Here is a 16,900-nt window from a genome sequence, read left to right as displayed (position 1 = left end):
TTAACTTGAGAATAAACTGTTTTACAAGGATTCTGCTGAGGAATTGTAAGTTGGAGATGGGCCTGTAGTTGGCAACAGCTGTCGCATCAAGATAACTCTTGAATATGCATCCTATAGATCAGTCAGCATGATATGGGGATGGTATTCCCTGCCATTTACTATGATACAATACAAACCAACTCACTTTGAAGTTTTTTTTTAGTATACAAACAAAAAGTAATATTAATGATGTCACCCTCCATGGTTGGATTCTCTTACCTTGGCCATTATAGCAGCATAGGACATGTACAGACTGTCATTTTCCGGCTTACTGGTAAGGGGAGAAAGGTAATCTATTAGTGCTTGGCTAAACAGGTAGATTTGGCAATATCACTATTATCTTAAGCCACATTGACTGACTTCTTTTCGAGGATAGCCAAGAGGAGAGAGTGATATATTATGGATCTAGAAGACGGACTTAAGAGAAAACAGGCTTAGATGTTAGTCAAAGAATCAGACTTTTTAACATTTCTTAAGACTTTTCTGGGGATGCATTTGAAGCCATAATAAAAGTGCAATAGTTTATGGTACAATGGTTTTACTGCATGTGATCATTAATGATGGACACACACACCCCCTTTCTGTCAGAGCACTCTGGCTGAAGAGTGTAATGAGTTGCAGGAGGGGGTCGATTGGTTTGGCACCTTCTTCTGCCTTTTCTTCCCCTCTCCTGCCTACCCAATGCTCTGTCAGCCCCACTCTCTGCAATTGAGAGACAGAGAGAGAAAGAAAGAGAGAGAGAGAGAAAGAGAGAGAGACACACACAGACAGACAGACAGACAGACAGACAAACAGACAGACAGACAGACAGAATTAAGCCCCTGATGTGTGCTCTCCATTAATGACTCATACTGGTCATTCAGAGCCACTCATGGCTAACCTTTACACACAACGGGATTGTATGCTGGCACCCGCACACAATCCCAAATGGAATCACACACACACACAATTGTGTTTTAATGAGTACTATGTACACCAACTTTACCCGCCTCTATTTGGAACTTTTAATGAGTTTTGAAATGTCTTGTTTTGATGTCTTGGTGATCTATCCATACATATATACATATACAGTGGTGTGAAAAAGTGTTTGCCCCCTTCCTGATTTCTTATTTTTTTGCATGTTTGTCACACTTAAATGTTTCAGATCATCAAACAAATTTAAATATTAGACAAAGATAACACAAGTAAACACAAAATGCAGTTTTTAAATGAAGGTTTTTATTATCAAGGGGAAAAAAAATCCAAAGCTACATGGCCCTGTGTGAAAAAGTGATTGCCCCCTAAACCTAATAACTGGTTGGGCCACCCTTAGCAGCAACAACTGCAAACAAGCGTTTACGATAACTGGCAATGAGTCTTTTACAGCGCTGTGGAGGAATTTTGGCCCACTCATCTTTGCAGAATTGTTGTAATTCAGCCACATTGGAGGGTTTTCGAGCATGAACCGCCTTTTTAAGGTCATGCCACAGCATCTCAATCGGATTCAGGTCAGGACTTTGACTAAGCCACTTCAAAGTCTTCATTTTGTTTTTCTTAAGCCATTCAGAGGTGGACTTGCTGGTGTGTTTTGGATCATTGTCCTGCTGCAGAACCCAAGTGCACTTCAGCTTGAGGTCACGAACAGATGGCCGGACATTCTCCTTCAGGATTTTTTGGTAGACAGCAGAATTCATGGTTCCATTTACCAAAGCAAGTCTTCCAGGTCCTGAAGCAGCAAAACAGCCCCAGACCATCACACTACCACCACCATATTTTACCGTTGGTATGATGTTCCTTTTCTGAAATGTTGTGTTACTTTTACGCCAGATGTAATGGGACACACACCTTCCAAAAAGTTCAACTTTTGTCTCGTCAGTCCACAGAGTATTTTCCCAAAAGTCTTGGGGATCATCAAGATGTTTTCTGGCAAAACTGAGATGAGCCTTTATGTTCTTTTTGCTCAGCAGTGGTTTTTGTCTTGGAACTCTGCCATGCAGGCCATTTTTGCCCAGTCTCTTTCTTATGGTGGAGTCATGAACACTGACCTTAACTAAGGCAAGTGAGGCCTGCAGTTCTTTGGATGTTGTTGTGGGGTCTTTTGTGGCCTCTTGGATGAGTCGTCGCTGCGCTCTTGGGGTAATTTTGGTCGGCCGGCCACTCCTGGGAAGGTTCACCACTGTTCCATGTTTTCGCCATTTGTGGATAATGGCTCTCACTGTGGTTCGCTGGAGTCCCAAAGCTTTAGAAATGGCTTTATAACCTTTTCCAGACTGATAGATTTCAATTACTTTGTTTCTCATTTGTTCCTGAATTTCTTTGGCTCGCAGCATGATATCTAGCTTTTGAGGATCTTTTGGTCTACTTCACTTTGTCAGGCAGGTCCTATTTAAGTGATTTCTTGATTGAGAAGAGGTGTGGCAGTAATCAGGCCTGGGTATGGCTAGAGAAATTGAACTCAGCTTTCCAAAGATGTGATAAACCACACTTAATTTATGTTTTAACAGGGGGGGGCAATCACTTTTTCACACAGGGCCATGTAGGTTTGGATTTTTCTTTTCCCTTAATAATAAAAACCTTCGTTTAAAAACTGCATTTTGTGTTTACTTGTGTTATCTTTGTCTAATATTTAAATTTGTTTGATGATCTGAAACATTTAAGTGTGACAAAATGCAAAAAAATAAGAAATCAGGAAAGGGGCAAACACTTTTTTACACCACTGTATACTGTTACGGCCCTAGTGCCGTGTGTCTATAGTTTTCCCTCTCGAGGTGATGCCCCGCCTCCTGTGGAGCTGCTGATTGAGCCCAGGTGACCCCAATTCCTCATCAGCTGGGTATATAACTTGGAGAGAGACACCCGAGATGGCCAGTGGGCCATTGCTGCCAACCAGAGAACAAGCTCTTGTGTCTATACTCCTTGAGAAGGAGGGTGAAACTTATTAGTGTTCTTGTTTCGGTTTGATCTGAGTTTTTGTTAAAGCCTGGTTAGTTAGGAGCCAGCATCTTTAGTTGCCTGTTTATTCTGTAGTTTGACTAAAAGTCTGTTTTGTTAATAAATCTGTTTTTACACCTGGTTCAGCCTTCCACCTTTTTTATTCCCCGGGGATACTTTTATTTTCTTTGTTACTTCCCCTCATCCCCTGGACCTTTAACGGGGAACGTAACATATATCATATACTTATATCTTTACATCAAAAGAAAAAATTAGGTGTATAAAATGCAGTGGATATCATCCATCCATTATCTTAACTGCTTATCCTGCTCTCAGGGTCACGGGGATGCTGGAGCCTATTCCAGCAGTCATTGGGCGGCAGGCGGGGAGACTGCCAGGCCATCACAGGCCCCCCCCCCCCACACACACACACATTCATACCTAGGGGCAATTTAGAATGGCCATTGGCCAATTCACCAGACTTACATGTCTTTGGACGGTGGGAGGAAACTGGAGCCCCCGGATGAAACCCACGCAGACACAGGGAGAACATGCAAACTCCACACAGAGGATGATCCGGGATGACCCACCAAGGTTGGACTACCCCGGCGCTCGAACCCAGGACCTTCTTGCTGTGAGGCAACCGCGCTAACCACTGTGCCGCAGTGGGTATCGTAGACATTAAAATGACCTTCTGATGTTCTGAGACAAATACTGATATCTACGTTGATCAGATACCATTTGTAATTCAAAAAGCATAAGTTTCATTTGATTTGAATTCACATACTGCATGATGTCAAACAGCAATCGAAGCAAAATGACATTTTCATTGTAGTGATTAAATTTCAATTTAAAACTTCAGTTCTATTTCAGATAAACTATAAGTGTATTTCAAGAAAGGCACGCCAAATACTACCAAATCAACAAGATTATCCAATTTGCTAGCAAAAGCAATATACTGGCAACATTGACATCTCAGCAATGCCAACACTGCTGTGCTGCCCATGAGCAAGTCACTGAACCATAAAAATTACTCCATGGAGCTATATTGCAGGTGATGCTGCCCTCTGACCTTTGAATACTGCTTGTGCAAGGCTTTGTGTGTTCATGGGCTTTAGTGAGTGTGTGTGTGTGAATCACAGTAATGTGTGGAAAATGAGAAATTTCCATTACCTTGTGTAGTGTGTCAAAGTTTCACACTTTAAGAAAAAAACGATCTCGTGGGCCTATGAGTGAGCTAATATGGCTGCCGTCACCACTTACAGCTAAATCTTCTACGAGCTTCTCCTCAAAGCTGTGATTCTCAGCTGATATCCAGGACTTAGCATAGCCCTGAAGGAAGAGGTTGATAGCTCTGTGCCTGCAAAGGGAGAGGTACACATGCAAACAGAGAAATAGAACGGTGTGCATGTCAGAGTCAAAAGCAGTAACACATAGGAGAAAGCAAGGTGGAAAGAAAATTAACACTTTGGAGAAATTATTATTAAAGCCACCCTATTGCTAAAATTGCTGAAAATCCACGAGCTACTGTACATCACACCAACCCAGGAGTCCTGTAGTTTCAACAGAAACAGAAACGTTCAAATGTAGTCACAGGTTTTTTCATATGTTAATGACCTACTGCCATTGGACTTTCCAGACAGCACTATGACTGATAGCCTAATTAGGTATTACACTGCTTCCCTATCACGGCAGCACCTCCTACAAGATGTGGGCTCCTTATTTATATCCCAGGTCTGCAATGACTCTTTCTTTGAGGTCTTATGTTAAATACAGTGTCAAGTTTATATAATCAGTGTTTTTTGAAATAAACATTATCTTTGTCAATTTAAGTCCCGCGATGTGGCACTAATAATTAATTTGAGGTACATCTTTCGGCAGAGCATTGATGAACAATGAAACGGTTTGCCGACTCATGTAATTCTCCACCCGCAGATGAATATAAAATCCTCAATTGATGGTTTAGGCAGGGAAATTACATCTATGATCCATGAATGAACAATATCACTTCAATGAAACTTTCGATTATCTTGTCATGAATTTTCTACCCCGTTTCATTCCCCATTTGAAAGCTTAAAATTGCTATGATATGTATACAATGATTTAGAGAAAATTAAACCTCCACTCTCAGATTAAATGATCTAACAGTAAAAACACCATTATTGGGTAATTTTTCCTCTGCAAGACATAAGTCTGTGTAGAGATCCTGGTCTCCAGTATTAAAAATAGCTTTCAAAATAGTTGCTGTGGAATTTGAAAAATATAGAATTGGATATGGATGAAAGTCTTTTAGCTTTTTCTGCAAGTTATATGTGGCAGGCAGACTAACTGTTGAGGTCTGTGCCTGGGCACTAATAAGCACTGTGGTGGGTGGATGGCATGGTACAAGATCATTCATATCCTGTATGCCAACTTTTTCATGAATATGGACTACCTGGGTAGGTTGTAGAGGGGAGCCATCCTTAGACAGGCCACCACAGCTCTCTTCCTCTGTTTGGATAAGACCTTATACCACATCGCCTTTTTACTCCTCTGTGGGTGTTCGACCTGCAACCATATCCAACAGAAGGAAAATGAAATTAAGCAAGTACAGAGTTAACTCCAAACGAGCAGACCACGCCCCTCTTTTGAAATTATACTTTATATTGCTACTTCAGACAAGTTTTTCCATTCTCACTGAATTGACAAACAAATCTAGTTTATGGACCATTTCTCATATTGTCTGAGCAATAAGGAGAGCAAGAGTGGATCTTTTTCAGGTCTTCTTGAAGATTCAACCAAAGCGGTGTGGTTCAGTGAACATGCAATAAGAAGTGGAACGGTGGAACTCTTAGCTTCATCTGCAAATACTCACTTCACCGTCTCTCAACCAAGCTTTGCAATAGTCATACAGAGCTGTTATATTATATTATGAAATTTTGTATGGTGGATGGATAATCAGCAGTTATTTCAGTCTATTAACAGAGGCTGTTTTCATTGTTCTCAAGCCTCACCTGGTCAAGGTGATAGAGAACTCGAGCAATGTCCAGGATTCTGCCTGCAGTCCTATGGGGGTCCAGGGTGACCCCTGGCTGGCCTCGGAGCTCTGTACAGAAAGCCTCTTGCCATTGGCACTCTGGGGCCTCCTGTAAAGGACCAGTATTGGAACAACACACCTCAAGATTAAGATTTTCTTTTATTAGTCCCCGTGGGGAAATTCATTCTCTGCATTTAACACATCCCAACATACACTGGGAGCAGTGGGCAGCTGCCATGCAGCAGCCAGGGACCAACTCCAGTTCTTTTTGCCATCCCTCAGTCAGGGGCACAGAGGAGTATTAACCTAACATGAATGTCTTCTGATGGTGGGAGGAAACTAGAGCACCCAGAGGAACCCAATGCAGACATGGGGAAGAACATACAAACGCCCCACAGAAAGGACCTGGGACGGCCTGGGGTTTGAACCCAGGACCTTCTCACTATGAAGAAACAGTGCTAACCACTGGGCCACCGTCTCGCCCAATTTACTCATTTATGACTTTGGATGGATATTTGCTTTTGCCTCAGAGACTACTCATTATTCTATTGTCAACAACTACAGGAGTACACTCAGTAGAGTGCAGATCTCCACCTGGTGTACATATCTCCCCTTGTCCAGTGTTCAAACTTGGGAACAAACCACCCCTTTTTTCACCTACTGGGAGAAGGGAAATATATGCACACATAGATAGAAAAAAACAGTGTTTTTCCTGCCACTTTAAGACTTTTGCGGAGTGCCCAAGTTGATTGAATGGGAAATATGGGGGTAAATTTTTGTTTTTAATATGCAGCACTCGAGCTGAAAAACCTACCTAGTAAAAACTATTTGCCTGTCAGTCTGTGGTTGTGCAGCCTCCTAGGCGACCCTCGCACAAAAGCAACCAAGTCTGACATGTAATGAGAGATAAGCCTATCATAACTTCAAAGCCCTTATTAGAAGACTTCAAATGTGTTTAACTGTCATGGTTTTCATGACATAAAATGAATGAAGGTGAATGGCTGCTCTGCTGATTGACTTTCATTCATAAAACAATGGTAAGAAAACAGCTCGGCCACGGGAAATGTTTTATTGTAGCTACTGAGATGATTTTCAGCTGTGACTGTAATTAATCCTACTCTTGAAATTGTATTTTTACAGTGGAGTTTTAACATGGAGACTGTGGCATGTCTGTGTGGTGGTGAGCTGAATAAGATGAATTATTTTTGGTTCATCCAGTGCTCCTCAAGTTCTCCTGTGCCGAGATGACCGACTTCTCGTTTACTTTCAAGACTCATACCAGAATACACAACATTTTGGTCTTGACACTGTCGCTGCCTAATCTGACTCAACCGTAGATGTGAGTCATGCATGCACACGGTTGACTCAGCTCGGGCAGCAAGAGAAAGCAGCATTAATCGAGCGAGCTAGATAGTGAATGAAGAGAGGGAGCAGTGATAGCAAGGACAAATGTTTTTCGAAGATTTTGAATCACTGCAACCTTGAGAGGTTCTTCATCACCAGTCATAAGTGTGCACAAAATTTTTTAGGCTGGGGTGTCCGGGTGGCATAGCGGTCTATTTCGTTGCCTACCAACACTAGGATTGCCAGTTTGAATCCCGCGTTACCTCCAGCTTGGTCAGGTGTCCCTACAGACACAATTGGCCGTTTCTGAGGGTGGGAAGCTGGATGTGGGTATGTGTCCTGGTCGCTGCACTAGCGCCTCCTCTGGTCAGTCAGGGCACCTATTCGAGGGGGAGGGGGAACTGGGGGGGGGATCCTCCCATGCACTACGTCCCCTTGGCGAAACGCCTCACTGTCAGGTGAAAAGAAGCAGCTGGCGACTCCACATGTATCGAAAGAGGCATGTGGTAGTCTGCAGCCCTCCCCGGATCGGCAGAGGAGGTGGAGCAGCGATCAGGATGGTTCGGAAGAGTGGGGTAATTGGCCAGATACAATTGGGGAGAAAAGGGCAGGGGGGGGGGTAGGCTGATGGGTCCAGTAATTTGTGAGATTAGCCGCAGACAGACAAACAAACAAACAAACAAACAAACAAACAAACAAACACACACACACACACACACACGACCAAATGCATAATCCTCTCCACGCTACTGCCCGGCAGATGTAAAAGTAAGACTAATTTAGTGCTAAATATTCAATAACTACATTTATCTAGACAATTCACATTCAAATACTGACACTGGAAATATCTAGAGTTTAGATTTAACACAACTAAGCTTCTATTTTTAAAGATTAGAGGGCCTTTTCATTTGTGAAATGTTTTAACTACGTCTGGTGTATTGAGTCAGTAATCAATGAAGAATTTTCAAAAAACTTCACATGCTGTTCAACAGGTTACACTTTAATTACAATTTTCACACGTGTTGCTCTAAAAATTGCAGAAACCACATGCTCAGGCATGATGTGGTGACTAATATGCAAAAAGCACTTGTGCAGAAAGAAGATTTGAATTTCATTTCTAATCAGATCTACTTTATTTCACTGTTAATATTCCTACTCAAAACAAATTGGCAGAGTTAGAGAAACAAAACAGCCCAAAGTAAAAATGAGGGTAATGAAAATGTTTTTCCATCATGGAGCTGGTGCAGAATTTCCCATTATTATTTAGAATGAATCTACTTTAACAAATGTGTGGTCGAAATTCAGGCCAGAGGATTACCCTCTTTCTCCTTTTTAACAGCTGCTAACAATGCAAAGCTCTTCATCTGCAAAACTAAAGCAAACTTACATATTTTGTGCAAATCTTCCAAATGAAGCCCTACACATACCACACTTTTATACCATATGTACAAAGTGCAAAGGTAAAGTATACATTGAGCTTTCCTACTCGTAGATGTAGTTAGTACCCATTAACTTAATCCTTTAAGCATCAGTGTTCTTGTAGCTTTACATTCCTTTTTCCATAAACTTACAAAAGTTTTTTTTTACCTTACTCTGAAGCTGTAGAAGACCGGTAAATATGTGCTCCTGAATCTCGTCCTCAGTGTCTTTCTGTGGAGGACAATCCACAACCATTACTAAATCCATACAACAGAAATATCCTTCTCTGGCCTGCTCACCTTCATCATACTCACACATAATGGAAGTGGTCAGCCAAGGAAATGTAGTCACATGTTAAAATTCATATGGTTAAAGGTTTAGCAAAGGAGAATACATTAGTACAGGCATATGTGTCCATGTTCTCCTACCTGACCAAAGCAGCTCTTGGCCAGCATGATAAGGCTTTGATCAGTGGGAGAGCAAGCCTTCAGTCCGATGGGAAGCAGTCTCTTCAGGGCAGCTACAATGAGAGAGGTGTGTGTGGAGTAGCGATCCCCTTTTCTCTTGGTCTTCCGTCTTTCATTGTCCAATATCTGAGCAATAAAAAAACGAATATGAATGAAAAACAAAAGTATATTTATTAATTAAGTCTAAGTCAATATTCTAAATCAACATTTTTGAGTACATCTTTTTAAAAAAATGCACTTTACATAAGACAGAGAAAAAAAAGGAAACCATTTACTTATACATGGGATGTGTGTGTTGGTGTGAAGGCTGAACAAAAGCCCAGTTAGGTTAAAAGCCAAGTGAATGGTTGTGTATGCATGTGTGCTGATGAGCGGTGTTGGAATAGGATATGGTCCCAGGTCAGGAGGAGGGAAATTGTGATTGTAGATTATATTTGCTATATTAGGTGACTAGCAGAGGTACCAAGCATTGCCCGGGGAAAATGTTCTCACCAAAACAACCAACACGATCTGATCTTTATGATATAATCGATGATGAAATATAGGATAATTTATGATATAATACATGTGATAAACGAATGTCAAATAAATAAATCTTATTAATGAAAATGATCGAATGTCATAATTTTAAATCCATTCATCAAGCTTCTTTTACAATGTGTGTGTTAATCGCTCAGCGCTCAAGCGCCTCAGGGTAAACAATGCTGTGTGCCTTCAGGCTAGCATTGACAATGTTAGGTGTAGCGCCTCCCTTGACCACTGGAAAGATTTGCCGGAAGTCTCCACAAAGCATCGTTGGGATGCCTCTTTCACAAATAAATCTAAATTTTTACTTGGTTTTTGAAATATTTTTCAAACTGTGCAATCCTTGGAAAGTGCTGGTTCTAAAGATACCTTTCTTTTTGTTCTACAGTGAGTATTTCTGGAGTTTTAAGCGAACATACAAACATACACTTTTGCTTTATATAGCATACACTCTTGCTTTATATATATATATATATATATATATATATATATAGATAGATATCTACAACCCTGTGTTTTACTATAAATGTTTCTCGTCAGAATTCACCCTCTAAAATACAGTATTTTCACCTTTATAACTGGAGACCAATGTATGTATTACTAACCTTAGACATTTTATCGTCACTGTTGACCAGCAATGGCAAGTTGTTAATTTCATTCTGGACGACATAGTTCTGTTCCTCCCATTTGAAATTCTGCTGGGGTGAACACAACATGTTTCATTTACCATTAGATGAACTATTCACTAGAATAGCTTCTCAGTGAAAATAATTATGAAATAGAATGTCACCCTCACATGAGATTTGGCCCAGAATATAAAAATCTCTGCCACCATGCTGAACACCTGCTCAGCTTCAGGGTTTGACTCCTGAAGCCAGTTGGCCCTAAAACAAGACCACAAGAACAAAAATCTCATTATTTCCCGTTTGGCTTCAAACCCAAATACAGACTAAAAAAGGCAACATGCAGAATAGTTAATGGTTATTAGTTATTTTCCATATCAGTCTTCTGCTGAAATGTTGTTTCTCAAAAAACAAAGAAAGAGACAAAATAAAAAATACCCTGGAAATTGTTGTTGCCTTTTTTGAAGTTCAGTTTTATCGACAGTAAAGCAAATTCACATATATTAAGATTTTATCCTGGTGGGATGCTCAAAACATGAAGGCACAATGACAAAAATAAACCATTTAGAAGGGGGGGGGATCTTAACATTAACCAGTAGGAAACGATTTACCGTATTTCCCAGACTATAAATCGGTGTTGTTGTTTTTTGTTTTTACTCGTCTGGCTGGTCCTGTGATTTATATTCCAAAACGATTTATACAATGTAAATTTGTCAGAATACACTTAATTTCAACTAAAGTCACTAGATGGCATTATTTAATCTTAAGACTTGATTGAAAATACAGTACTAGAGGACTGCGTTGGGATGCATAAGACAGTCAAAACATAAACGGTGAGTCCCGGGATTTAGCTAGCGCCAACCAGAAAGACGGAGTCAACAAATGAAGTTGAAAAGAAGATCAAAAGAGGTCATTATAATACATAAGAAAAGCAAGGCAAGTCTGACATTTGCAGTTGTTACTGACAAAGAGGGAAATGAACTGAACTTTGTTGGTTGCGACAAATGAGCAGAAAGATTGATCTACAATGGGCACAATCTGTCACTTCCGTGTCGAGGCGACACACCTGCTTCGTTCTCCCTGGTCAAAGTAAGCTCTTCTTAAAAGATAAAGTACTTCTTCCTGCACATATTACACAAGATACTACCGAGAAATGTGTCGCACTACTACTTAGACATTCGGCCGTATGACTTAATCGCCGAGAAAGGCTTTGTTGACTACTACTACTACTACTTTCGGCTGCTCCCATTAGGGGTCGCCACAGTGGATCATCCGTTTCCATTTCTTCCTGTCTTCCACATCTTCCTCTGTCACACCAGCCACCTGCATGTCTTCCCTCACCACATCCATAAACCTCCTCTTTGGCCTTCCTCTTTCCTGGCAGCTCCATATTCAGTATCCTTCTCCCAATATACCCAGCATCTCTCCTCCACACATGTCCAAGCCATCTCAATCTTGCCTCTCTTGCTTTGTCTCCTAACCGTCTGTAACCCACATGATTACATGTACCCTGTGACGTATGTAAGTTCCACGAGTAGCCTCTAGGAGGCACACGAGCTACAGAGTTTAAACCATGCAAACAACCGTCGACAATAGAGAAGAGAAATACGGATATTTAGAAATACGGACAACTTTGACTATGGATACCTGAATTACTGATATTTGAACTACGGATATTTGAGCTACAGGACATTTGAACTACGACAAAAAAGATCCCTCCCACGAAGCTTCCTTGGTGAGCCGCTAGCCAAAGCTAAAAAGTAAACAGCTTTCTGTGTTCCATGTAATCATAGCCATTTACGTAGGATGTCTTGATTTTATCCAAAGACAGATGATCTCCCGTTGAAGGAAGACTCTTTTCTCTTGTGTTTTGTACGCTGCTGGAATCCTGGTGAGATAAGAGTTTAAAATCTTGAAATCTAAAGACTGACAATTTTTCATTGGTTGCTAAGCTAAGCTAACCCAGCTAAAACGTATATCTATGATCCTTAGCAGTTCCCATATGATTCAGAGCTTTAAAACCAGTCAGGACACCCGGTCCATAGGGTGTATTTGATGTAGGAATGTTAGACATTTTAATATAATAATATGCTTGTTGTTAAAAAAAACTGTAAGCTCCAGTCGCCACTAGCCACCGAGCCAACTCGGGCTACATGGCATGCATGGAACCCATAGCAGCCAGCTAGACGTGAATTCACGTTGATAGTGCCGCAGCCTGGCTGCGATGACATTGTTTTTAACTGTTCTTACAGCAATAGGCTGTTGTCATTCAGCCGCATATTAGTTATATGTAGGAAATGATTTAATTCTGAGAATTGACTCTAGATTTGGGTATTTTTATTTTGTTTGTAATTGTTTGATAGAGATTGCAATTAATAAGGAATCTGTACAATTTTGTGCAGACTGGTTTTTTAGTACCCCGAACAACCCCCCTTGCTACACCCTTTTGGAACCCTTGGATACCCCCTTTGGATTGCCCCCATCATCGCCCTGGATTTGGATTCATCATCATCGCCTCTACATTAACTTGCCCCTGTGATTGTGGTAGGATCTGGACATTGCACCTTGCACAGATTGGAAGACTGAATCATTCCCCCTTTTCTTTTCTTTATTATTTTCTTTGAGTGCACTCATACTTTATTTTGGATTATTTTCTTTAATTTGTTAGTGTAGAATATGGCTGCATAAGTAATATATTAGAAGGGTATAAAATAGAATATAGATAGATATAGACAATAAATAGAATATTAGGAAGAACTTTTAAAAAGTATAATAGAGTAATATATATAACACATCTAATTTAGTATTGATATTGAAATAACTTTACTTTGAACTGTTGAAATAAATTGTTTTTTTTTATTGTAAACTATACCCACGAGTGTGTGTGTTGTCTTTGGTGTGAGTACTAGAATCCGGTCTAGAAAAAAACCTACACCAATCTCCACTGAACTTAGACATTAGACTGTAAACTGTCCCTGCGCAAGCATAGGCCCATTCCCCTGTCGTGCAGGTTACACGTCCAATCTGATAATTGTTCCTAATCCTGTCCTTCTTCGTTACTCCCAGTGAAAATCTTAGCATCTTCAACTCTGCCACCTACAGCTCTGCCTCCTGTCTTTTCGTCAGTGCCACTGTCTCCAAACCATATAACATAGCTGGTCTCACAACCATCTTGTAAACCTTCCCTTTAACTCTTGCTGGTACCCTTCTGTCGCAAATCAGTCCTGACACTCTTCTCCACCCACTCCACCCTGCCTGCACTCTCTTCTTCACCTCTCTCCTGCACCCCCCGTTACTTCTGACAGTTGACCCCAAGTATTTTGGGGCTTTGTTGACATAGAATAGAATAAAATATAAGAATAGGTAGGTAGGCAGGTAGGTAAGAATAGGTAATAGAATATTCAAGTTTTCCGTCCCCTAGAATAGAAAGCCTTTATTGTCACCTAAAGAAGGTTGAATCAGTTCATCTGGATACGATGTTTATTGACAGATACGTTTCATCACTCAACCAAGTGACATCTTTGGTCTAAACTTTGTCATTGTGACAGAATACAACACTGATCAGTACATTAAAACAGACAGGGAAACAAAAACAAGCAACCACAGCAAACCGCACACGTTCCAAAATAATAAGTAAAATAAATAAAAAAAATGTAATTTTGCCCTAGGTGAGTGTACTTATTGTGCTAGATATAGAATAACTAATTATTGCACTCTTATAAATATAATTATTTACTAGAATGTAATTTTGCTATGTTATTACTGACAGGTATGCGTGTCTTTATTAATAATATGTGGAAATTGCAGGAAAAAAGAGACGGACAATTTCTCTCATTGACTACACAAACGCGTGTCCGTTTATTACTCTGTCCAAAACCCAACAGCCCGAGCAACATGGCGCTGCCCCAACCAATCTTCGTCGTAGTTCACCCTGTTAACCCAGAAACACTTTCTTAAAGCGACCAGAACCGATTATCTGGGATTATGTCCATAGAGTCCGTTACAACTACATGGTAAAATAACGTATTTCCCCTGCAGGACGGGAGAAGACACAATCAATGGAACTTTATTGTGTGGCATGAATGGTTAGAATGTTTGCGGATGCAGGTGGGAGTGGGCAGTAATGGTCAAAAATCCAGCAGGAGCCGGTCCGCGGTGGTGTAGCGGTCTAAGCATCGGCTCTGTGTCGATGCAGTTGCCCACTGGGGACTGGGGTTCGCGCCCCGGTCTCGTCAGATCCGACTACGGCCGGACTCGACGAAGCAGCGATCATTGGCAACGCTGTCTTCGGGAGGGGGGCGGAGTCGGCTTGTGTTCGTCACGTGAATGTGTCTCTGTGTGTGTCGGAAAAACAGTGGTTCGGCTTGGAGTCGCCTTGTCACGAAAGTGGCGAGGCGGTCTCCTTCGAGACTGCCGGCCGGAGAGATGCAGTTGGCGAACGCATACAGTGCGAGGGTGGGTGTTTGAATTAAAATAGGGATCGATTGGCCACTAAATTGGGAGAAAAAAGGGAAAAATCAGAAATAAATTTATAAAAAAAAAAAAAATCCAGCAGGAGAGGGATTAAAAATGTGACATACACCGAAGTGGCTTGTGTTTTTATCCTTGCAACAATGTGTTTTTTTGTTGAGCGAGATTTATACTCCAGTGCGACTTGTAGTCAGGGAATATGACTTTTGAAAGGTCTACATATTATTTGCAAAAGTGTGAGTTTCAGGAAGACATCTTTCCACATAATCCAAGAAAAATAGGAGCTACCAATTGCTGATGGGTTAAATCTGCATTTAGTAGGACTCTACTGTATGGAATTCACATGGCTTGTATTTGTTTGCGTTTTTCTGAACATTCTTAGTAATTGTTTATCATGGGAATTCTCTAAGTACTGTGCTACCATTTTAACAAAAAAATAAGCAGAGGCTTTTGAAGGACACCTGCATTGATTATTTGGATGACTAACTGTTATGCTTTTTGACTTTAGAGAATCATGTAGGCACCTCAGCGTTTTATGAACATGCTGTACAACAGCATGCCTTACCGGTTCAAGTCCACAAATAGAATGAGGAGCGGGTAGAAGGCATATAGGTCTCGCACCAAGATCGTGAACTTCTCTTGGATCTCTAACTCCGCCTCTGAACGGTCACCCTGCCCCTCGGTCTTCAGGTGTTCCTCTTCCAGAAGCACACATTCTGCCCGCTTTCTCAGCTTTTCCATTAGAGGCAGAAAATGGCTCCTCAGCAGATCACTTTGGGCCTTGCAAATGATTGGCTGACAGAAGACTGACAGGGGGTTAACATAACCTTTATGCTTCCGTGTAGAGACATATCAGCTAACTTTTGTGGAATTTGCCTTTTTTTCCTAGAATTTATGCATGTATACATCCTTGACTAGCAAATCCAATCACAGACCCCAGTTAGCTCTCATTTCAAATTGATTCTATATATTTGCTGTAAACTGTCTGACACTCAGGATGAAAATCGGTGAGGAATTTACAATGCCGTTACCTACCTGCCAGCGGTTTCATCCATTCAACCTGACTGTTTCCCAGATGGTTGTGGATGATTCGAAGGATGTTGCCCAGCAGGTCACTAGCCTTCTGAGGAACAACAGAGGTGCAGACGGGTCTCCCTAGCTGGCCTTCAGGGCCCCATTGCCACCAGTGGGATAAGTAGTTGCACAGCATGGGCAGGGTGACCTCCGTAATGTGGATGTAGTGGGCCTGGCGTGCCCCAGCCCCAGCTTCTACCAGCTCCTCTACTTCCCACAGGGCCTGTTCCAGGGATGGCAGGAGTGGACACATCTCCTCCACCTGCTCCGGTACCCCCAGGTCTGAGAGAGGCCAAAAAAGGAAGAGACACAAGTGAGTGCGGAGTGTATAATGCCCATTGTATAGAGCAGTCTAATGCCAATCACACAGGTGGGGTGATGGGCATTAGATTGCTCAAGGATGAAGAAAGGTAGAAAAAAAAGTTTGTTTTTTTTAAATAGTGTGTGTGTACATTTGTGTGTGTGTGTGTGTGTGTGTGTGTGTGTGTGTGTGTGTGTGTGTGTGTGTGTGTGTGTGTGTGAACACAAGCCATGCCCATGTGAGCAGATGTATACTTATTACCCTCTCTCTCAGTAACACTCATTGTGTTGTAGATAGAGTAAGGGTTGTCTGGGTTGAGAGCAGGCTCCAGGAAGCACACAGGGAACGCTCCGGTCAGGGCCGCCAGACAGGCGCCTACTGCTGCTCTCTGCCTGCATTGAAACACACTGTCAAAGGGGTGGGCAAGACCAGCACTGAACTTAACAAATATCAACCACTACATAACCACATGCTGAACACCTGAGCTGTCCATGAACTTTTTACACCCTTACCATTCACCTCAAAGGATGAATTTTCAATTCCTAAGCATTAAATAAGAATCATTCTTTGTGAAACCGTCTGGTGGGTTTAAATAAAGATTTGATTCCATCTCATAAGAGAGACTTGAGTCAAAATGAATAGTCAGGCGGCTTAGCAAAATGATGGAGACACGGCGGACAAAAGCACCAAATTTTTTCCACATGCTCTCCAT

General features: G+C 41.4%; 1 protein-coding gene across 1 annotated transcript in view; it reads right to left on the bottom strand.

The window, feature by feature from the left end:
- Window positions 1-16,900, bottom strand: part of ryr2b (ryanodine receptor 2b (cardiac)) — a 127,464-nt gene that overhangs the window by 34,336 nt on the left and 76,228 nt on the right. The window contains exons 69-81 of the mRNA XM_056292302.1: window positions 16,450-16,580; window positions 15,849-16,169; window positions 15,379-15,619; window positions 10,517-10,604; window positions 10,326-10,415; window positions 9,157-9,321; window positions 8,897-8,959; window positions 6,219-6,221; window positions 5,943-6,074; window positions 5,384-5,496; window positions 4,206-4,309; window positions 614-704; window positions 259-310 (exon numbers count right to left, since the gene is read on the bottom strand). Of these exons, the coding sequence (XP_056148277.1) occupies window positions 259-310; window positions 614-704; window positions 4,206-4,309; window positions 5,384-5,496; window positions 5,943-6,074; window positions 6,219-6,221; window positions 8,897-8,959; window positions 9,157-9,321; window positions 10,326-10,415; window positions 10,517-10,604; window positions 15,379-15,619; window positions 15,849-16,169; window positions 16,450-16,580 (1,594 nt within the window). The remainder of the gene's footprint in view (window positions 1-258; window positions 311-613; window positions 705-4,205; window positions 4,310-5,383; window positions 5,497-5,942; window positions 6,075-6,218; window positions 6,222-8,896; window positions 8,960-9,156; window positions 9,322-10,325; window positions 10,416-10,516; window positions 10,605-15,378; window positions 15,620-15,848; window positions 16,170-16,449; window positions 16,581-16,900) is intronic.

The sequence above is a fragment of the Lampris incognitus genome, chromosome 13, assembly GCF_029633865.1.
Source record: "Lampris incognitus isolate fLamInc1 chromosome 13, fLamInc1.hap2, whole genome shotgun sequence".
Lineage (NCBI taxonomy): Eukaryota > Metazoa > Chordata > Actinopteri > Lampriformes > Lampridae > Lampris > Lampris incognitus.
Note: the sequence above shows the minus strand (reverse complement) of the source record. Positions and strands in the feature narration are given on the sequence as shown.